General features: G+C 50.2%; 1 protein-coding gene across 2 annotated transcripts in view; it reads left to right on the top strand.

Moving 5' to 3' along the window:
- LOC137519254 (ubiquitin carboxyl-terminal hydrolase CYLD-like) overlaps positions 1-17,779 on the top strand; it is a 152,565-nt gene extending 134,786 nt beyond the window's left edge. For both annotated transcript variants that reach the window (XM_068238130.1, XM_068238129.1), the window contains exons 14-15: positions 9,647-9,860; positions 16,292-17,779. In XM_068238130.1, the coding sequence (XP_068094231.1) occupies positions 9,647-9,860; positions 16,292-16,476 (399 nt within the window). In that variant the 3' untranslated portion in view covers positions 16,477-17,779. The remainder of the gene's footprint in view (positions 1-9,646; positions 9,861-16,291) is intronic.
- Positions 17,780-23,659: the final 5,880 nt, after the last annotated feature.

Raw genomic sequence — 23,659 nt, 5'->3', positions numbered from 1 at the left:
GGCCAGGGACCTCCAACTCCTCAAACTCCAAGTCCTCAACCTCCGCCTCCTGCCGCACAGAGATGGACTGTGCAGGTGGCTGCTGCTCCTGCTGGATCAAGGCTGTCTCTCCCACTTCCAGCAAAGCATAGAGGGCCTTGTCCAGCATGCACACCATGGTCACCCACTCACACAGCGACGCACGGTCCCGGCTGACTAGGTTGGTGGCCTTCAGGAACGGTGCCAGCACCAAGCACACCTGCTGCATTTTTCCCCACTCATCACAGAGGAAGATGTCCGGGAGGTGGGTGGTACCGGTCCCGAACAAGGTGGCGTCCGCTGTGGCTTTGGCCAGGTACTGATTGACAGCCTGCCTCTGCTCAACCAGACGTTTCAACATGGCCAGGGTGGAGTTCCATCGTGTTGCAACATCGATAATCAGCCGGTGCCGTGGGAGGTTCAGCTCCAGCTGCAAGGCTTCCAGGGACGCTGTGGCACCACCCGAGCGGCGAAAATGACCCACCTTTCGCCTTGCTGCTTTCAAAAGTGTGTCCATCTCCTGGTAGGTGCTCAGAAATTTCTGCACCACCAGGTTCAGGACGTGGGCCAGACAGGGGATGTGGGTGAGGTTTTCCCGGTGGGTGGCAGCAACCAGGTTGGCCCCATTGTTGGACACCACCTCTCCGACTCTCAGGCCAAGGGTCAGCCAACTCCTCTCCTGCTCTCGGAGTTTGGCCAGGACGTGGTGTGCCGTCAGCTTGGCCTTCACACTGATGCTGAAGCGGGGATGTTTGGCGGTGGGTTTGCTGGAGGATGGAACCGGATCAGAGCTGGAACCTGCTGCACTTCCCCTGACCCTGCTGCGGGGTGGCACCATCCACTGGGTTGATGATGCTCCTGCTGCTGTGCCCGATGCTGCTGTCCCTTCATCACCCCCTTCCACCAAACTGACCCAATGCGCGGTGAACAACAGGTAGGGCCTGTCCCGAATCGGCTGCTCCACGAGTCCATTGTGACCCGCTTACCCACCGCATGATCCAGCCTGCGTTCCACGTTGGCCATGGCGAAGTGGTGCAGTGCTGGGATGGCTGTGTGGGAAAAGTAGTGCTGGCTGGGCATTGGCCAATCCGGCGCTTCGCACTGCAGGAGTGCACACATCTGGCTCCCCTCCTACACCAACGAGTACGGGAGAAGCTGGGAGGACATGGCCCGTGCAAGCATGCCATTAAGCTGGCGTATGCGACGGCTGCCGAGAGGCTGAGCCCTGACGTGGAAGGACTCGCTCAGCAGGGTCTGGTGGCATTTTGGGCTTGCACAGGAAGCCAAGGAGGGAGCAGAGGAGACCACTGCCAGCGCCAGCTTCCTTCACCCTCTTGAACTCCTCATACTCAAGATAATGTTTTTTTGCCAGATGGTTGATGAAGCTGGAGGTGCCGTAGTTTGAGGGGTTACAGCCTCTGCTCAGCTTCACATGGCACACATTACAAGTCACAAACTGGCTGTCCACTGAGGGCAGATTAAAAAACTGCCAGATTGGGGATAAAAGTTTTCCCTTACGCCCTGAGTGGGCTGCTGCTACTGTTTCCTGTTCAACTCAATGGCAGCAATACTACGGGTTAGTCCCGCCCCCTTGACCCTACAGGACCTGTGACTATAAATCTTTGCTCTGCCCCTCTCTTCCTGCTTTTTTTTCCCCGTCCTCCTACAGGACTGTGGTAATCTTTATTGCAACAGAAATACCGGACTTACCAGAAAAAAAACAGATCTTAGTCAGTTACATAGACGAACTAGTGCAAAAGAAGGCAGTTGTGAGGGTGCCCCCAGAAGAGGAATTCAGGGGCCTGTACTCCCCACTTTTTTTTGTGACAAAAAAAAATCGGGCGATTTAAGACCGGTACTGGACCTTCGTCTGCTGAACTCTCAAATAAGACAGGAAAAGTTCAAGATGGAATCACTACAAAGTATCATCCCGTCAATAGGCTTAAAGGATTGGCTAATTTCGGTGGATTTAGCGGATGCATACCTGCATATACCCATAAAGAACAACTTTCAAAGATTCCTCCGATTTGCTATGGGCAGCTGCCACTTCCAGTTCAGAGTTCTGCCCTTTGGCATTTGTACCGCTCCCAGAACTTTTACAAAAGTTTTAGTAACAGTAATAGCGTTATTACGACAGCAGGGGCTATGCACACATCACTATTTGGACGACATATTGTTAATAGCACCGTCCAGGGAGGTAATGTTAATCCACAGAGATATACTTATCAAAACACTCACACAGTTTGGATGGTTAATAAACCACAAGAAGAGCAACTTGGAGCCGTCTCAGCAAATAACGTTTCTGGGAGCACAACTAGACACAATCAACAACGCGGTCAGATTACCGCCGGAAAAATTAAAACAATCCTGAACAGAGTAGAGGCTGTGCTACAGATGGACCACCTCACAGCAAAACAGTGCCTAGCAATTCTAGGAACGTTCACCTCTACAATTCCGATGGTGAAGTGGGCACGGTGGAACATGAGGATGATACAGAAATCATTTCTGGAACAATGGAACGGGACAAACTATTATCAGAAGATATACAATCTTCCTATTATGAAGCAGCAGCTAGTGTGGTGGAGCGATGAAAACAATCTACGCAATCATCACAGGCTGCGAACTCAGAGCCCCAACGTCATAACCACGGATGCGAGCTATTGGGGCTGGGGTGCCCAGATGGGGAAGAATCTAGCCCAGGGCAGATGGAAAACACCAGCACAGGATCTCCCGTCCAATATCATAGAACTGCGAGCAGCGTTCCGGGCCTTAGTGCACTTCGGGACACTAATCAGCGGTACGGTTGTAACACTCAGGATGGACAATGTCACGGCTGTAGCGTACATCCAAAACCAGGGGGGTACGCACAGCTGGAGCCTGCTTCAGGAGACAACCCCAATAATGAAGTGGGCCCAGGAGAACTTGGCACTACTGCAGGCGGTTCACATACCGGGTATTCAGAATCAGGTGGCAGACACACTCAGCAGAGGGTGGCTGGACAACAAGGAGTGGTCACTCAAGCAGGAGGTGTACGACAGCATCTGCAAGAAATGGGGAAGACCCCAAATCGACATGATGGCGACACCGCTCAACACGAAATGCGCAGCATTCTATTCAAGACACAGGCATCCGCAGGCAGTAGCATGGGATGTCCTGACAGCGGAATGGAAACTCGAGAAGGGGTATGTCTTCCCTCCGACGCCTCTAATACATCGACTACTGAAAAGAATCCAGCAGGAGCCGGTGACAGTCATAGCAGTGATCCCAGGTTGGGCACGCAGACCATGGTTCCCACTTCTGTCGCTCTCAACAGCACTCCCACTGGTTCTACCATGCCCGGAGGATTTGCTGTCGCAGGGACATGTACTCCACCCCCAGCCACAAATCTTGAATTTGATGGCGTGGAGACTGAGAGGAGGACGCTACAATCCCTCGGATGCTCAGCCCAGGTGATAGGTACACTACTAAGAGCAAGAAAGAGTACTACTAATACCACGTATCATAGAACTTGGAAACGCTTCATGGAATTTCTGCAGCAGAAAGAATTACAGGTACCAACGCTACAGGTGACACATGTCCTAGAATTCTTGCAGGCCGGTCTAGACTTGGGTCTAGGTTTGAGCACTATAAAGACACAGATATCATCAATCTCAGCATTAACTTCAAAAAGGTGGGCTCTAGAACCACTAATTATTCAGTTTATTCAGGCTGTGTCAAAGATCAAACCACCAAAAAGAACCTAATACCCAAAGTGGGACATACCCTTAGTGTTAAGGGGTCTATGCAGAGCTCCATTTAAACCGGAGGCAGACACTAACCTTTACAACTTCACACTCAAGGTAGTATTCCTGACAGCTATAGTATCGGCCAGAAGAGTGTCTGAATTGCAGGCTTTAAGCTGTGATGCTCCATACACTGAGTTATTCCATGACAGAGTTACGCTAAGGCCGATACAGGAATTTATTCCCAAGGTGATGTCTACTTTCCATTTTTTGCCAGGAGTGGAACCTCCCGACATTTACGAACCCTAAGCTGGAAAATCCTGAATCATTGAATATTCCATATCTTCTAAGACGATATATCGAAAAGACGGCAACCTTACGGAACACTAATAGATTATTCATCATCCCGGCTGGATACAGGAAAGGGCAACCTGCAGTCACCAGAACAATCGCAAGTTGGTTGGTGAAAACAGTTAAAGAGGCATACAAGGGTATGGGTCAGATATCACCAGAGGGCATAGCAGCCCACTCTACTAGGGCAATTTCCACCTCTTGGGCAGCCTTCTCCAATGTTTCGCCAGAAACAATTTGCAGGGCAGCGAACTGGTCCTCGGAGAATACCTTTATCAGGCATTATAAGGTAGATCCGGGAGCACTGTCTACTTCCCAGTTCGGAAGAGAGGTTTTATCTTCTGTTAAAGGAGTTCTGTGGGGGATTGTGGAAGAAAAAAACGGACACTTACCTTGGGCTTCTATCAGCCCCGTGCAGCGGTAATGTCCCACGCCGTCCTCCTCCCATCTGCCGTTCTCCGCCGCCGGCCCCGGTCTAAGCGGCATGGGATCCAACTGCGGCTGCGCTAGAGTGGCCATGCACCCGCTCGCTTCCGCCTGCATCATCGGAAGCTTACTGCGCAGGCGCAGTACAAGGCTCCGTTGTACTGCGCCTGCGCAGTAAGCCTCAGATGACGCGAGCGGAGGCACGGCAACGCGCATTATTCGTCTGTATGTCAGACGAATAATAGCCCGGTGCCGGCTGCGGGGAACGGCGGATGGGAGCAGGACGTCGTGGGACATTACCACTGCAGGGGGCTGATAGAAGCCCAAGGTAAGTGTCAGTTTTTATCTTCAGAAACCCCCACAGAACCCCTTATAAGGGAATGTTGCCTTGAATATGTAAACAGAAATTATGAAATTAAAGAACTTCCTCCTCCCTTTTTTTCTCTTGCTACTAAGATCCCCGTAGTATTGCTGCCATTGAGTTGAACAGGAAAACGGAAAATTGTATACTTACCTACCGGTAATTTTCCTTTCCTGTTTAACTCCATGGCAGCATACGGAGGACCCACCCATAACAACAGTACATTTTAGGACTATTAAAAAAGCAGGAAAAGAGGGGCAGAGCAAAGATTTATAGTCACAGGTCCTGTAGGGTCAAGGGGGCGGGACTAACCCGTAGTATTGCTGCCATGGAGTTAAACAGGAAAGGAAAATTACCGGTAGGTAAGTATACAATTTTCCGTTTTTTCTCCCTGAGGTGGTTGGGCCTGTGGTGGTTGGGGCCCGGGGTTGAGTGGTGCAGCTGGTGATAGAAGCAGAAGATGAAGCAGCAGGGTGTGGGTCCCGCATTCCACGCCCACTGCTGCTCCTGCCAATGTCAGCGATGCTGATCCTCTGTGTTAGACCCGACGCATCGACCTCCTAAGACTCAGAGCTAACATCCCCCTCCTGTGGATGGTAGTCATGGTCCTTCATCTTGTCATCATTATCATCATCATACTCCCCCCTCCTCAAACAACTGCTGGGATGATGACCCCCCCAAACGCCTCTTCTACCGACACATCAGGCAAGAACCCCATCCCAACAACCACCGCCACCATCTGTGACTCCTCCAAATACCCCATTGCACACAGAATATCCTCCTTAAAGTCACTGGTAAAAGCCCTGATTGCGCTCGCGGTGCCTGGAGTACAGAACGCACTGATTGAGGGTAGGCTGCCCGCTGGGGTTGACATGATGACCGATGAGTCCCCATCCCCAGCTGCTGTTGCTCCTGCGAACAGGAGTGGTGGTGGAGCTCTCTGTTGTAGAGCTGGTGGTGGTGCCCTGCTCATCCAACATCAGCTGCATCACAGGCTGTGCGTCTTTCTCCGCCAAATTGCGCCGCCGACCATGCTGGAAAATGGCCGCTACACGCTGCTGGATTCCTCTATCTCTCAGGGATCTGGTGGTGAGATCTCTGTGCACCTGAGTTCCCAGCTCTGCACACCTGCTGCACCCATTACCAGAGGCTCCTCCCCCTGCTGGATTCTCCTATCTCTCAGGGGTTTTGATGGTGAGATCTCTGTGCACCTGAGTTCCCAGCTCTGCACACCTGCTGCACCCATTACCAGAGGCTCCTCCCCCTGCTGGATTCTCCTATCTCTCTGGGATCTGGTGGTGAGATCTCTGTGCACCTGAGTTCTCAGCTCTGCACACCTGCTGCACCCATTACCAGAGGCTCCTCCTCCTGCTGGATTCTTCTATCTCTCAGAGGCTCTGGTGGTGAGATCTCTGTGCATCTGAGTTCTCAGCTCTGCACACCTGCTGCACCCATTACCAGAGGCTCCTCCTCGTGCTGGATTCTTCTATCTCTCAGAGGCTCTGGTGGTGAGATCTCTGTGCACCTAAGTTCCCATCTCTGCACACCTGCTGCTCCCATTACCAGAGGCCCCTCCCCTGCTGGATTCCTCTATCTCTCAGGGACTCTGGTAGTGGGATCTCTGTGCACCTGAGTCCCCAGCTCTGCACACCTGCTGCACCCATTACCAGAGGCTCCTCCCCCTGCTGGATTCTCCTATCTCTCTGGGATCTGGTGGTTAGATCTCTGTGCACCTGAGTTCTCAGCTCTGCACACCTGCTGCACCCATTACCAGAGGCTCCTCCTCCTGCTGGATTCTTCTATCTCTCAGAGGCTCTGGTGGTAAGAGCTCTGTGCACCTAAGTTCCCATCTCTGCACACCTGCTGCTCCCATTACCAGAGGCTCCTCCCCCTGCTGGATTCTCCTATCTCTCTGGGATCTGGTGGGAAGATCTCTGTGCACCTGAGTTCCCAGCTCTGCACACCTGCTGCTCCCATTACCAGAGGCTCCTCCCCCTGCTGGATTCTTCTATCTCTCAGGGGCTCTGGTGGTGAGATCTCTGTGCACCTGAGTCCCCAGCTCTGCACACCTGCTGCACCCATTACCAGAGGCTCCTCCCCCTGCTGTATTCTTCTATCTCTCAGGGACTCTGGTGGTGAGATCTCTGTGCACCTGAGTTCCCAGCTCTGCACACCTGCTGCACCCATTACCAGAGGCTCCTCCCCCTGCTGGAGTCTCCTGTCTCTCAGGGGCTCTGGTGGTGAGATCTCTGTACACCTGAGTTTCCAGCTCTGCACACCTGCTGCACCCATTACCAGAGGCTCCTCCCCTGCTGGATTCTTCTATCTCTCAGGGACTCTGGTGGTGAGATCTCTGTGCACCTGAGTTCCCAGCTCTGCACACCTGCTGCACCCATTACCAGAGGCTCCTCCCCCTGCTGGCTTCTTCTATCTCTCAGGGGCTCTGGTGGTGTGACAATCTTCCCTTCCAGCGGCAGGTCCCGCGACGTCTCGTACGGGGTCCATGCTGCTGGCGAAGCTCCCATACCAACATCCTCCTGCGGCATCCTCGGCTCCCCTACGGCGGTGAATTTGAGCGCACAATGCTCAATGCGTCCAAACGGACGCGTGCGAGACATGAAAGGTCTTATAGTTTAAGGAGGCGGGTTTGAGCAACGTCAGCGGTGATGTCATTTTCATGACATTACCATGCAGGAGGTGCTGCTAATTTGGGAGTGGTTTCTGGGATTGTGGGTTTTGTATTTAAGGCCGGAGCTCTCAGTCACTCACCGGCCTTGATACTAATCAGTTTGCTAGTTCTTGGCCTCCTGAGCTATTTACTATTACTTAGTTCAGTCCAGGGATTCAGATAGATATAAATCCATGTCGCAATATTTATATCTATCATAGACTAGTCTAGTTTTTGTATTATTAAAGTAACATCTTATTGTATATTTATCTGTGTACCGACCTTTTGCCTGCCTCTTGACCTCGCTCTTGTCTTGCCCTTCTGTTCTACTGTTATCTGATATACGTGTTTAACTCGACTTGTCCCCTGACTTCGCTATTGCCTGATCCTTACAATACAACTGACATTTGACTTGTGTGTATGACCCTGCCTGTTTATTGACTATGATATTGCCTTGCTACTCTGTACCTCGATATCTCTGACTTGTGTATGAATATGGCCTGATCCTGACTGCGCTTTACGTATTACTGTTGTGTATACACGTGTACGTTACCTGTTCACGCTCCAGCGTGATAGATGTTGAGATCTCTGCTCAGCTGCAGGGAAGACGTAATATAGGGACTGTGGTGAGGAGGTTGCAGATAGTCGCAATTGTTTGAAGTGTTTGTGTTTAATGCCTGGTACACACCATGCATTTTCCTATCAGATTTTGTTTCGAATCGATAATTTCCAACAGCTCCGATCTGATTTCTGATGGTTTTCTAATCATTTTTCCAGTAACTTATGTGCAAAATCAATCAGAAAAATGTTCGGAAATCGGATTGGACCTATTGGAAAATATCGATTCGACCCAAAATCTGACGTGAAATTACATGGTGTGTACCAGGCATTAGGGTGCATACACACATTCAATTTTGATTGGCCAATAATTGTCAGTTTTGCCACTATGTAGCATTATCCTCCCTGGCGTTTAATCTCCCCAGAATTTCTGTCCAAAAAGTGATCCAATTGATTTTCATAACCTTTATTTTCCTGCAACTTGTAACTTGTATACACATCAGTACTGTTCACAGTATGTTTTGTATTGAAGTGTATAACCCTCTATACTGCTAGGGAGTTTAAAGAGAATCTGTATTGTTAAAATCGCACAAAAGTAAACATACCAGTGCGTTAGGGGACATCTCCTATTACCCTCTGACACAATTTCGCCGCTCCTCGCCTCATTAAAAGTGGTTAAAAACAGTTTTAAAAAGTTTGTTTATAAACAAACAAAATGGCCACCAAAACAGGAAGTAGGTTGATGTACAGTATGTCCACACATAGAAAATACATCCATACACAAGCAGGTTGTATACAGCCTTCCTTTTGAATCTCAAGAGATCATTTGTGTGTTTCTTTCCCTCTGTTCTCATGCACTGAAGTTTCAGGCTGCTCGTTTCTTCCTGCAAACAGCTTTGCCCTTGTCTGTAATTCTTCAGTATGTGAAAGCCCAGCCAGCTCAGAGGACGATTTATCCAGCTTGTAAAAGATAAGAGAGAAGAGAGAAGCTGCTCTAATCCTAAATAACACACAGGCAGTGTGCATAGAGGGGCCTGGAAGGGGGAGTTCATAGCAGAACCACAACACTGAAGAACTTGGCAGCCTTCCAGACACAGGCTGACAAGTCTGACAGGGGAAAGATACATTGATTTATTACAGAGACTGTGATAGTACAAAGTGCTGCAGTAAGCCAGAACACATTAGAATAGCTTTTTGAACTTGTAGGATGATAAAAAACAGGATGCAATTTTTGTTACGGAGTCTCTTTAAGTCCCGTACACACTTTCAATTTGGATTGACCAATTACTGACCGATTTTACCATCTCCACGTAGTTTGTGAGCTACCTACATAATCTGTTTATAGTATTCACAATCTATTGGCCCTCAAACTACCTGGAGGTGGTACAATTGGCCAATCAGAATTGGATGTGTGTACGCACCCTCAGGTATAGTTTGCTGTAAGCATCACATAAATGCAGGTAGGTTCAGATGAACTTGCAGTATACGGAGTTACAGATAACGCTGTGATAGTCTGACCACACCATTCTCTTCACTTTCCAGGTACATCGTCATCACTCGCGCGGCGGTCACAAGCCCCTCCCCCTGAAGGTCCCAAGCTCCTTTCTGAAAGCTCAGGGGGTGAAGAAGGTTCCGCGGGAGAAGCTGGAGCTGTTCGCCGTCCTCTCTATAGAGACCAGTCACTACGTCTCCTTCGTGAAGTACGGGCTGGAGAAAGGGAGCTGGATGTTCTTCGACAGTATGGCCGACCGCTGCGGTAAGGAACAATAACCGAACTAACGGTCTCTGGCCCCGGTCACACGACAGTATGGCCGACCGCTGCGGTAAGGAGCAATAACCCAACTAACGGTCTCGGGCCCCCGGTCACACGACAGTGTGGCCGAGCGCTGCGGTAAGGAGCAATAACCGAACTAACGGTCTCTGGCCCCGGTCACACGACAGTATGGCCGACCGCTGCGGTAAGGAGCAATAACCCAACTAACGGACTCGGGCCCCCGGTCACACGACAGTATGGCCGACCGCTGCGGTAAGGAGCAATAACCGAACTAACAGTATCAGGCCCTGGTCACATGACAGTATGGCCATCCGCTGTGGTAAGGAGCAATAACCGAACTAACAGACTCAGGCCCCGGTCACACGACAGTATGGCCGACCACTGCGGTAAGGAGCAATAACCGAACTAACGGTCTCAGGTCACACTACACTATGGCCGACTACTGCGGTGAGGAGCAATAACCGAACTAATGGTCTCAGGTCCTCGGTCACACGACAGTATGGCCAACCGCTGCTGTAGAGAGCAATAACCGAACTAACGGTCTCAGGTCCTCGGTCACACGACAGTATGGCCAACCGCTGCTGTAGAGAGCAATAACCGAACTAACGGTATCAGGCCCCAGTCAGATGACCATATGGCCGACCGCTGCAATAAGGAGTAATAACCCAACTAATGGCCTCAGGCCCGGTCACACGATAGTTTGGTCAACCGCTGCAGTAAAGAGCAATAACCAAACTAACGGTCTCAGGCCCCCGGTCACACGACAGTATGGCGAACCGCTGCTGTAGAGAGCAATAACCGAACTAACGGTCTCAGGCCCCCGGTCACACGACCGTATGGCCAACCGCTGCTTTAGAGAGCAATACCTGAACTAGCGGTCTCAGGTCCCCAGTCACACGACAGTATTGCCGACCGATGCGGTGAGGAGCAATAACCAAACTAACGGTCTCAGGCCCCGGTCACACGACAGTATGGCCTACTGCTGCGGTAAGGAGCAATAACAAAACTAACGATCTCAGGCCCTGGTCACATGACAGTATGGCCAACCGCTGTGGTAAGGAGCAATAACCCAACTAACGATCTCAGACCCCCGCTCACATGACAGTATGGCCATTGACCAACCGCTGCGGTAACTTAAGGAACAATAACTAAACCAACGGTCTCAGGCCCCGGGCACACGACACTATGGCCGACCGCTGCGGTAATGAGCAATAAACGAACTAACTGTCTCAGGCCCCCGGTCACACGACTGTATGGCCAACCGCTGCAGTAAGGAGCAATAACCAAACTAACGATCTCAGGACCTGGTCACACAACAGTACAGCCGACCGCTGCGGTAAGAAGCAATAACCAAACTAACGGTCTCAGGCCCCCGGTCACATGACAGTATGACCAACCGCTGCTGTAGAGAGCAATAACCGAACTAACGGTCTCAGGCCCCGGTCACATGACAGTATGGCCAACCGCTGCTGTAGAGAGCAATAACCGAACTAACGGTCTCAGGCCCCGGTCACATGACAGTATTGCCGACCGCTGCAGTAAGGAGCAATAACCCAACTAACGGTCTCAGGCCCCCGGTCACACGACAGTATGGCCGACCGCTGCGGTGAGGAGCAATAACCCAACTAACGGTCTTAGGCTCCGGTCACACGACAGTATGGTCAACCGCTGCGGTAAGGAGCAATAACCAAACTAATGATCTCAGACCCCCGGTCACACTACACTATGGCTGACCACTGCGGTGAGGAGCAATAACCCAACTAACGATCTCAGATCCCCGGTTACACAACAGTATGGCAGACTGCTGCGGTAAAGAGCAATAACCCAACTAACGATCTCAGGCCTTGGTCACACAACAGTATGGCAAACCGCTGCAGTAAGGAGCAATAACCGAACTAACGGTCTCAGGCCCCCGGTCACACGACACTATGGCCAACCTCTGCAGTAAGGAGCTATAACCAAACTAACGGTCTCAGGCCCTCAGTCGCACTACAGAATTGCCGACCGCTGTGGTTAGGAGCAATAACCGAACGAACGGTCTCAGGCTCCGGTCAGATGACCATACGGCCGACCGCTGCAATAAGGTATGGCCAACACTACAGTATGGCCAACTGCTGCGATAAGGAGCAATAACCGAACTAACGGTCTCAGGCCCCGGTCACAGTACAGTATGGCCGACCGCTATGGTACGGAGCAATAACCAAATTAATGCTCTCAGGCCCCGGTCACATGACAGTATGGCCGACCGATGCGGTAAGGAGCAATAACCGAACTAATGGTCTTAGGTCCCGGTCACAGGACAGTATGGCCGACCGATGCGGTACGGAGCAATAACCGAACTAACGGCCTCAGGCCCCGGTCACAGGACAGTATGGCCGACCGCTGCGGTGAGGAGAAATAACCCAACTAACGGTCTTAGGCTCCGGTCACACGACAGTATGGTCAACCGCTGCGGTAAGGAGCAATAACCAAACTAATGATCTCAGACCCCCGGTCACACTACACTATGGCTGACCACTGTGGTGAGGAGCAATAACCCAACTAACGATCTCAGATCCCCGGTTACACAACAGTATGGCAGACTACTGCGGTAAAGAGCAATAACCCAACTAACGATCTCAGGCCTTGGTCACACAACAGTATGGCAAACCGCTGCAGTAAGGAGCAATAACCGAACTAACGGTCTCAGGCCCCCGGTCACACGACACTATGGCCAACCTCTGCAGTAAGGAGCTATAACCAAACTAACGGTCTTAGACCCCGATCACATGACCATATGTCCAACCGCTGCGGTAAGGAGCAATAACCGAACTAATGGTCTCAGGCCCCGGTCACATGACAGTATGGCCAACCGCGGCAGTAAGGAGCAATAACCAAACTAACGGTCTCAGGCCCTCAGTCGCACTACAGAATTGCCGACCGCTGTGGTTAGGAGCAATAACCGAACGAACGGTCTCAGGCTCCGGTCAGATGACCATACGGCCGACCGCTGCAATAAGGTATGGCCAACACTACAGTATGGCCAACTGCTGCGATAAGGAGCAATAACCGAACTAACGGTTTCAGGCCCCGGTCACAGTACAGTATGGCCAGCCGCTATGGTACGGAGCAATAACCGAATTAATGCTCTCAGGCCCCGGTCACATGACAGTATGGCCGACCGATGCGGTAAGGAGCAATAACCGAACTAACGGTCTCAGGCCCCGGTCACAGGACAGTATGGCCGACCGCTGTGGTACGGAGCAATAACCGAATTAATGCTCTCAGGCAGTGGCGTAGGAATCGCCATAGCAACCATAGCGTTGCTATAGAGCCCGGCTGGCCCTACACCACAGGGGGGGCCCGCAGCTGAGACTGAGGACTTTAAAAAAAATATATAAATTACTGTAACAAAGCTGGGCACCACCGCCGGGCCCCTCTCCCTCCCGAGTCCCCGCATATAGCCTCTAATGGGGGACTATTTTGGGCTGCGGATTGATCTCTCCTGGCCGGACCCGACAGTTACTCTGTAGTTCCGGTCAGGATCTCTTCACTACCCTTCAGTTCCGCCCCTTTCCAGCTGCATCAGCCAATCAGGGGAGGCTCTCAGGCATCTGAACCCAGGCGCGCCAGAGAGGAGACAGGATGGGATAGAATGGATTACAGGCAGTACACACATCATGCTGCCACAGCTTCCTGGATGAAGAGAACCATCCTCAGCACACATTCAGCAAGCAGTGCACTGTCCAATCTGTCCAACACACGAGTGCACTGCTGCTGCTGCTGAGAGAGGCTCCACAGACATGTGCCTGACAGCGTGCAGCCCTGCAATGTCTGCAAACTGTGAGTACTAATCCTATGGCACGCTGACAGGCTGTGTGCAGGGAGCTCACTTTGCACAGAGATGGGGGAGGGAGATAGACGTCTGGGTGCAGACAGAGAGAGGTTACTAAGGAAGCCTGTAGCAGCCAGTGGTCACGTTATCTCATTTTTCCTGCTTCTTCTTTTCCTGGTCTTCTTTTCTTTCTTTCTCCCCAGCTGTATTTTTCCCCTCTACTCTCTCTCTCTCTCTTGCTCTCTTCCTGCTATCTCTCTCTGCCTGTTAGCTATCTCTATGGCAGCCATCTCTCTGCTTCTAGCTGTCTCTGGCCCTTAGCTGTCTCTGGCCCTTAGCTGTCTCTGGCCCTTAGCTGTCTCTGGCCCTTAGCGGTCTCTAGCTGTCTCTGGCCCTTAGCTGTCTCTGGCCCTTAGCTCTGGCCCTTAGCTGTCTCTGGCCCTTAGCTGTCTCTGGCCCTTAGCTGTCTCTGGCCCTTAGCTGTCTCTGGCCCTTAGCGGTCTCTAGCTGTCTCTGGCCCTTAGCTGTCTCTGGCCCTTAGCTGTCTCTGGCCCTTAGCGGTCTCTAGCTGTCTCTGGCCCTTAGCTGTCTCTGGCCCTTAGCTGTTTCTGGCCCTTAGCGGTCTCTGGAAGTAGAAACAGTGCAGATTTATTGAAGGACTTGTATTAGCTGTAACAAAGAAATGTTTTTTTCTTTAAATGTTGTAATGCTGTTATGTATCTTTTTACAGCAGAGAGGAAGTTATGAGTTTTGATCCACTTTAAAGGAAACCTCTGGGGTTTTTAAAAAGAGCAAGTCTTCTTACCCGGGGCTTCCTCCAGCCCCTGGCAGCAGCTTATGTTTCCCTCCCAGCAGCAGCTCTGCTCCCAGCCGATCCAGGTCCCCTCCGTTGCAGCAGCCGACCTGGCGAGGTCGGCAGGCTCTGCACTTGCATAGGCACAATGGCTGTCAACCTCGCCAGGTGGACTGCTGCAACGGAGCAGACCTTGGGCCACCAGCTGGGAGCGGAGCTGCGGCGAGGGACACTGCTAGGGTTTGGAGGAGGCCCCAGGTAAGTAGATCTGCTTAAAAAAAAAAAAAGTTTCCTTGAATCAATAGAGATTTTTCCATCCAGTCTGATTACATTTTAACGTAAAATGGATCAAAAATATTGTTCTGACTAGATGAAAAATCTTTTTTGATGGTTCGGGAGGGGTGTGTGTGGTGGTGGTGGGCCCATGAAAAAAATTTGCTATGGGGCCCAGTCATTTCTAGCTACGCCCCTGCTCTCAGGCCCCGGTCACATGACAGTATGGCCGACCGCTGTGGTAAGGAGCAATAACCGAACTAATGGTCTTAGGCCCTGTTCACACTACAGTGGAAAACACAGCATTTTCTGGAGCGCAGGAAAACACTAAATTAGACAGTGAATGCATCCTATGTTAATAATAGGATCCGTTCATACTGTCAATTGGACCGCAAAAGCAACAAGCAATGACTGGACTACAAATGCAAAGTCCCGCCTGCTGCATTTTCCCCACAACCATATCAGGATCGTGCCACAAAATACTCACCTGTCCTGTGGATTCAGTTCCGCTGCAGCCAGTCCATCCTCTGCAGGGGACAGGAGACCAGCAGAAGCATGCGGAACCTCATTGGTTTGCTGAAGACCAATGGGAATCCTGCTGCAACAGGGACAATTCTCATTGGTTCATGGTGGAGGATCTCCCTGTTGCTAGGCAGGACTCACACTGATTTTCTGCAATCCAACAGGAAGCCTCATGCTCCTTCTGGTCTCCGGTCAGTTTTGAGATGGGCAGGGCGATGGCGGAGGGTGTGGCAGATGAACGGACGGGTGACAAGGTGAATGCAGCAGGTGGAAGTGGCAGGTCATGTGAACATGCGGCCGCAGATTACGCTATTAGCGCGACCCGCGGTACTAGAGTAGCACGACTGTTGCTACAGTGAGGAGTGTTACTAATGGTAATGCTCATCAGCAACGCACATTACCATAGCGACGGTGGAGCTACTGCAGTATTACCGCGATTTTGTGCATCACGCCTAATGACCATATTCAATTTACTGTTTCTCCTAAAGAGATACTGAGCAGTCTCTGAAAAAAGAAAACCGGGCTTATCTGGGGCTTCCTCCAGCCCACCGTAGCCCGTGAGGTCCCCGGACCCCGGCATCCTCCTGGCCCCCTCCGCTGTACCACTGGTGGCTCCGGTAATGCGCCAACTTCGGGTGAAGCTATGCGGGCTGCGTCATTCCACTGGCCGCCGTAACAGCCATGCGCAGTTCTCTAAAGACTGAACCGCGATGATGCGACGGCTACGCAGCAGGACGAGCACGCCGACTTCACCCCAAGCTTGGGGTGTTACCTTTTAGGCCATTAGCAAAAAAATACGTTTTCACCAACTTTTTGGTACTTTTTCAATTGCAGAACGCTGTAAAAAATGTCATTGTTCTTTAACATCTCCTTGGAGAGAAACTGAATTGAATAAGGGCCCATATATCTGCTCCTCTGACCCGTCCCCGGGGAACGGAGCGATTGCTGACTTCCGAGGCTGATATCTGCAGCTTTGGGCCAGATTATTGTCACCCTGCTTTGTCCCCACAGGTAGTGAAAATGGCTACAACATCCCCCGAGTCACCCTCTGCCCAGAAGTGGCCACCTACCTGGCTTCTCCACTGACTGACCTAATCAGCCAGAACCCACGTGAGATGAAGGGCGTGGCCAAACGCCTGTTCTGTGACGCCTATATGTACATGTACCGGTCTCAGAAGATGGCGCTCTATAAGTGAGGAGGACTTTCCCATGACGGTTATCGGATTGTGATTGGAGACAATACTCGGTGTCCATGTTTGCCGGTCACTTCACAAGGTTGTCCGGGATACAGGAGGCGGGTTTATCAGAAGATGTCAGTGAAGGATTGTACTTTATCTGGATGTGTACTGGGCCCGGTGGCTCTGGTCACCTTGCGCTGTATGACACCGTTCTGCACTGGAGCAGAAACGTCCACAACGCTACAACGGAAGCTCTGCAGAACAAGGACAATGTCTGCCAATTACACTTCTTACAAATGTTTTATTTTTCAAAGTTTATCCTTAAAACTCTTTGCCGTTCCCCACATGGATTTCTATTCGTGGCTCTTTATCTAGTAAAATAAAGCATTTGGAGTTTAAAACTGTGTAAAAAGAGGCAAGGCAGTTTCCAGGCTAAATTGCACCCAGGCAGGGGCGTAGCAATAGGGGTTGCAGAGGTAGCGACCGCATCGGGGCCCTTGGGCCAGAGGGGCCCCGAAGGGCCCTCCCCCAACTACAGTATTAGCTCTCTATTGGTCCTGTGCCCATAATAATGACTTCTATAGATACTTTGAATACTGGTAATCCTTAAGAAACTGTTTCCCATGCTTTTCTTGCACCTCTGACACTGTAGTTGCCATTGGCAGGTTTTGGTGCGCCGTATCAATTGTTATGTATAGAGTGCTTGGGGGGGCCCCATTGTCAAACTTGCACCGGGGCCCACAGCTCCTTAGCTACGCCACTGCACCCAGGGTGAGGGTGTAAAAATCACGTGCCCCCGTGGAGCCATGTATAGGTGCCCACAGTATAGGTTAGACAGGTTTGGTTGCCCCCAGTATAGGTAGCCAGCTATAGCTCCCCGCCAGTATAAGTAGCCAGGCATAGTTGTGCAGTATAGGTTACCTAGGTAGGTGCCTCCAGTTTATGGTAGCCCGTATAGTTGCCACCAGTATAGGTTAGATAGGCAGGTTCCCTCAGTATAGGTTAGATAGGTAGGTTTCCCCAGTATAGGTTAGATAGGTAGATGCCCCCAGTATAGGTTAGATAGGTAGGTGCCTCCAAAATAGATAGCCAGTATACTTGCCTCCAGTATAGGTTAGATAGGTGGGTGTCTCCAATATAGATAGCCAGTATAGTTGCATCCAGTATAGGTTAGATAGGCAGGTTCCCTCAGTATAGGTTAGATAGGTAGGTGCAGGGGCGTAACTAGGCCCCAACTGGCCCCCCTGCTAAATTTCAGAGCGGCCCCCCCTCTCCCTGGGGCCTGCTCGGGGCCGTTTTGTGGGGCTGGAGGGGTGGCAGCATGAGGGGAAAGCCTTGGCCACAGTCGGTGGGGAGAGGGGAAGTTCCCCCCCTCTCCCTCACCTTAGGGCTCTCCCCTCTGCGCTCCTCTCCAGCTAAAGTTATAGTGTGGGCAGTGGCGGGCAGATACATACCTTCCTTGCGTTCCACCGCATACTCCTCGCTCTGGCGTCTGACGTCACTTCCGGAAGTGACGTCAGACGCCAGAGCGAAGATTATGCGGTGGAACGCAAGGAAGGTATGTATCTGCCCACCGCTGCCCACACTATAACTGTAGCTGGAGGGGAGCGCAGAGGGGAGAGCCCCGAGGTGAGGGAGAGGGGGGGGGAACTTCCCCTCTCCCCGCCGACTGTGGCCAAGGCTTTCCCCTCATGCTGCCACCCCTCCAGCTCCCACAAAACGGCCCGAGCAGGCCCCAGGAGGGGGACCGGGCCCCCCGCAGGCGCAGGGGCTGCAGGGCCTATTGATACGCCAGTGGGTAGGTGCCCCCAGCATAGGTTAGATAGGTAGGTGCCTCCAATATAGTTAGCCAGTACAGTTACCTCCAGCATAGGGTAGATAGATAGGTTCCCCCAGTATAGGTTAGTTGGGTAGGTGCCCCCAGTATAGGTTAGATAGGTAGGTGCCTGCAGCAGTATAAGTTAGATAAGCAGGAACCCCCAGTATAGGTTAGATAGGTAGGTACCCCCAGTATAGGTTAGCTAGGTAGGTGCCTCCAATATAGATAGCCAATATAGTTGCCCCCAGTATAGGTTAGATAGGTAGGTACCCCCAGTATAAGTTAGATAGGTAGGTGTCCCCAGTATATGGTAGGTAGGTGCCTCGAGTATAGGTTAGATACGTAGGTGCCCCCAGTATAGGTTAGCTAGGTAGGTGCCTCCAATATAGATAGCCATTATAGGTGCCCCCGGTACAGTGTATTACAACTCACACACTAGGGAACAGCGGCAGACACAGCCAATTCCTGAGAGATTTCATGCTGAAATTGATAATCAATCAGCCTGCAGTGTATGGGCAGCCGCCAGATCTCTGTAATCAGGCTCGATCAGAGGGAGATTTGTGTCTTGGCTGAATCTGCCCATCATTGCTAGGTGTACGGCTACCTATACAGGGCACTTTCATAGACTTCATGGCAATTACCAGCCCATTGTACCCCTATAAGTGCCGGGAGTCACTGCTTCTCCTGCCTTACTCATTATTACTACACGCGGCAACATCAGGGGGCGGTCAGTAACATGCAAATAATTCCAAGCTGATGCAGCTGATTGTGGAAATTCTGTATGAAAAGTTACACAGCTTGAAAATGGACCAATCAGATCCTACCGAGGTGGAATTCAATTGGCTCATTTTCAAGCTGTATATATTTGCATAGTGAATTTGCATAATCCTTTACAATAAGAAGCAGAGGTGACCGGCCTCACAATGGAAGCGAAGTCCAGCACTGTCCTCGTGGTCTGTAGACATGAACCTCAATAAGGAGAGGAGCACCAGCAGGGGCGCGGCAATAGCCTCTGCAAGGGATGCAGGCGCAGGGGGGCCCAGTGATTCCTAGTTCCGCCCCTGACCACCAGCGTAACAGAACTCCACAACTTCAGGCTGCTCTGTCCCCCTCGTTCTGCTTTATGCTGTAATTTGTACCCGATGCAATAAAGCTCTGAAGTTCCGTTACACTGGTGCTCCTCCCCTTCTCCCCTGGTGCTCCTCCCCTTCTCTCTGAAAATTTGCATAATCCTGCATCAATTTGTCATTATTTGCATCTCATTGACCATACCAAATTTTGCATACAATTGCTATTAAAAAATGTGTCCTTTGGTAGATTGTTTTTTACCTTATTATTTTCATAACCTCCCTGGCGTTCGGTTTCTGCTGGATTTCTGTGCAAAAAGTGATCCAATTCATTTTCATAACTTTTCATTCCTGTAACTTACCAAAATGTGTCAAGCGAGGGTGCAGTGTACATTCTGAGTATAACGAAAGCTTGAAACACAAAATCATGTAAAAACAAAAACAAAAAAAAGTAAATGTAATAAATACAAACAGAAAAAAAAAATGCTCAAATATGAATGTAGATATACCTTATTTCCAGCGTATAAGACGCTCCGGACTATAAGACTCATCTAGGTGTAGAGGGCTAAAACCAGGGAAAAAATAAACTGAACCTGGTGCATCCATATTCCAGGAGTATCTTGTAGATATTCTCCCCCAATTATTGTGTCCTCAATGTGTCCCCTTCTGCCCCCCTCAATCTGTCCCCAGTGTGTCCCCTTCTGTCCCCAGTGTGTCCCCTCCTGTCCTCAATGAGTCTCCTTCTGTCCCCAGTGTGTCTCCTTCTGTCCCCCTCAATCTGTCCCTAGTGTGTCCCCCTCTGTCCCCAGTGCGTCCCCAGTGTGTCCCCTTCTGTCCCCAGTGTGTCCCCTTCTGTCCTCCTCAATCTGTCCCAATTGTGTCCCCTTCTATGCCCAGTGTGGCTCCTTCTGTCTCCCATGTGTCCTCCTCTGTCCTGTTTGTGCTCAAACCCCCCCCCCCCCCTCCCCCGGTGTGTCTGCAGCTAACCTAATCAACAGTGTGTGGGCCATACCGCTTTCCGCTCTTGTTTTCTTGCCCAACACACCGCCCAAGATACTCTTGTTTGTCGCCCCATTCTCTGGCCAGCGGAGGAAATGCCGTACTGGCGAACAGAGCTGCTCATTGACATGCAAATGCAAATGTAACGCATATCATGTGCCGCTTGGAACAGAAGTGAGCTGGATAGGCTAATTTCCAGGCTGCATGCAATGTGCATTAGATTTGCATGCAAGCTAGAATGCTGAGCCTGTTGTTCGGCGTCATTATGGTGCTCCGGGCACAGCCCCCCCCCCCAGCAGTTATCTGGGTACCGGAGTGCAGTAATGTACATATAAGCCAAAGCTTTTCTATGGTCTCCGTTGTGTAAATGTACAGAATGTGTTCAATCTGAGCTGCTCACATGTTACTGGAAATAAATTGTATATCTTTCCACATTTCTTGTTGTTTTACTTTATTTCTTCTTATCATGCCTCTATGTGGCCTCACAATGACCAAAAGTCTGTACACCCCCTAGACAAAAGTCTGTACACCCCCTAGACAAAAGTCTGTACACCCCCTAGACAAAAGTCTGTACACCCCCTAGACAAAAGTCTGTACACCCACTAGATAACAGTCTGTACACACGCTAGATAACAGTCTGTACACACGCTAGATAACAGTCTGTACACACGCCAGATAACAGTCTGTACACACGCCAAATAACAGTCTGTACACACGCCAGATAACAGTCTGTACACACGCCAAATAACAGTCTGTACACACGCCAGATAACAGTCTGTACACACGCCAGATAAAAGTCTGTACACCTGCCAGATAAGTCTGTACACACGCCAGATAACAGTCTGTACACACGCCAGATAACAGTCTGTACACACGCCAGATAACAGTCTGTACACACGCCAGATAAAAGTCTGTACACACACCAAATAACAGTCTGTACACATGCTAGATAACAGTCTGTACTCACGCCAGATAACAGTCTGTACACATGCCAGATAACAGTCTGTACACACGCCAGATAACAGTCTGTACACACGCCAGATAACAGTCCTGTACACACGCCAGATAAAAGTCTGTACACATACTACATAACAGTCTGTACACACGTTAGATAACAGTCTGTACACACGCTAGATAACAGTCTGTACACACGCTAGATAACAGTCTGTACACACGCCAGATAACAGTCTGTACACACGCCAGATAACAGTCTGTACACACGCCAGATAAGTCTGTACACACGCCAGATAAAAGTCTGTACACATGCCAGATAACAGTCTGTACACACGCCAGATAACAGTCTGTACACACGCCAGATAAAAGTCTGTACACCCCCTAGACAAAAGTCTGTACACCCCCTAGACAAAAGTCTGTACACCCCCCTAGACAAAAGTCTGTACACCCCCTAGACAAAAGTCTGTACACCCGCTAGATAAAAGTCTGTACACCCGCTAGATAAAAGTGTACTCACGCCAGATAAAAGTCTGTACACCCCCTAGACAAAAGGCTATACACCCGCTAGATAAAAGTCTGTACACCCGCTAGATAACAGTCTGTACACCCGCTAGATAACAGTCTGTACACACGCCGGATAACAGTCTGTACACACGCCAGATAACAGTCTGTACACACGCCAGATAACAGTCTGTACACACGCCAGATAACAGTCTGTACACACGCCAGATAACAGTCTATACACACGCCAGATAACAGTCTGTACACACACCAGGTAACAGTCTGTACACACGCTAGACAAAAGTCTGTACACCCACTAGATAAAAGTCTTTACAAATGCTAGATAACAGTCTGTACACACGCTAGACAAAAGTCTGTACACGCGCTAGATAAAAGTCTGTACACATGCCAGATAACAGTCTGTACACCCGCTAGATAACAGTCTGTACACCCGCTAGATAACAGTCTGTACACACACTAGACAAAAGTCTGTACACTCGCTAGATAAAAGTCTGTACACACGCTAGATAACAGTCTGTACACACGCCAGATAAAAGTCCGTACACACGCCAGATAACAGTCTGTACACACGCCAGATAAAAGTCTGTACACATGCTAGAATAACAGTCTGTACACACGCCAGATAAAAGTCTGTACACACGCCAGATAAAAGTCTGTACACATGCCAGATAACAGTCTGTACACACGCCAGATAAAAGTCTGTACACACGCCAGGTAACAGTCTGTACACACGCCAGATAAAAGTCTGTACACACGCCAGATAACAGTCTGTACACACGCCAGATAACAGTCTGTACACACGCCAGATAAAAGTCTGTACACACGCCAGATAAAAGTCTGTACACATGCCAGATAACAGTCTGTACACACGCCAGATAACAGTCTGTACACACGCCAGATAAAAGTCTGTACACATGCCAGATAACAGTCTGTACACACGCCAGATAACAGTCTGTACACACGCCAGATAACAGTCTGTACACACGCCAGATAACAGTCTGTACACACGCCAGATAAAAGTCTGTACACACGCCAGATAACAGTCTGTACACACGCCAGATAAAAGTCTGTACACACGCCAGATAACAGTCTGTACACACGCCAGATAAAAGTCTGTACACACGCCAGATAAAAGTCTGTACACATGCCAGATAACAGTCTGTACACACGCCAGATAACAGTCTGTACACACGCCAGATAAAAGTCTGTACACATGCTAGATAACAGTCTGTACACACGCCAGATAAAAGTCTGTACACACGCCAGATAACAGTCTGTACACACGCCAGATAAAAGTCTGTACACACGCCAGATAACAGTCTGTACACACGCCAGATACAAGTCTGTACACACGCCAGATAAAAGTCTGTACACACGCCAGATAAAAGTCTGTACACATGCCAGATAACAGTCTGTACACACGCCAGATAACAGTCTGTACACACGCCAGATAAAAGTCTGTACACCCCCTAGACAAAAGTCTGTACACCCGCTAGATAAATGTCTGTACACACGCTAGATAAAAGTCCGTACACCTGTCAGATAAGTCAGTACACACGCCAGATAAAAGTCTGTACACACGCCAGATAAAAGTCTGTACACACGCCAGATAAAAGTCTGTACACACGCTAGATAAAAGTCTGTACACCCGCCAGATAACAGTCTGTACACACGCCAGATAAAAGTCTGTACACACGCTAGATAGAAAGACTTAAGACTGGGGCGGAGGTTCACCTTCCAGCAGAACAACGACCCTAAACATAAAGCCAGGGCAACAATGGAATGGTTTAAAACAAAACATATCTATGTGTTAGAATGGCCCAGTCAAAGTTCAGATTTA

Source organism: Hyperolius riggenbachi, chromosome 5 (genome assembly GCF_040937935.1).
Source record: "Hyperolius riggenbachi isolate aHypRig1 chromosome 5, aHypRig1.pri, whole genome shotgun sequence".
Lineage (NCBI taxonomy): Eukaryota > Metazoa > Chordata > Amphibia > Anura > Hyperoliidae > Hyperolius > Hyperolius riggenbachi.
The sequence above is the reverse complement of the archived record's forward strand: the minus strand, read 5'-3'. Positions and strand labels throughout refer to the sequence as shown.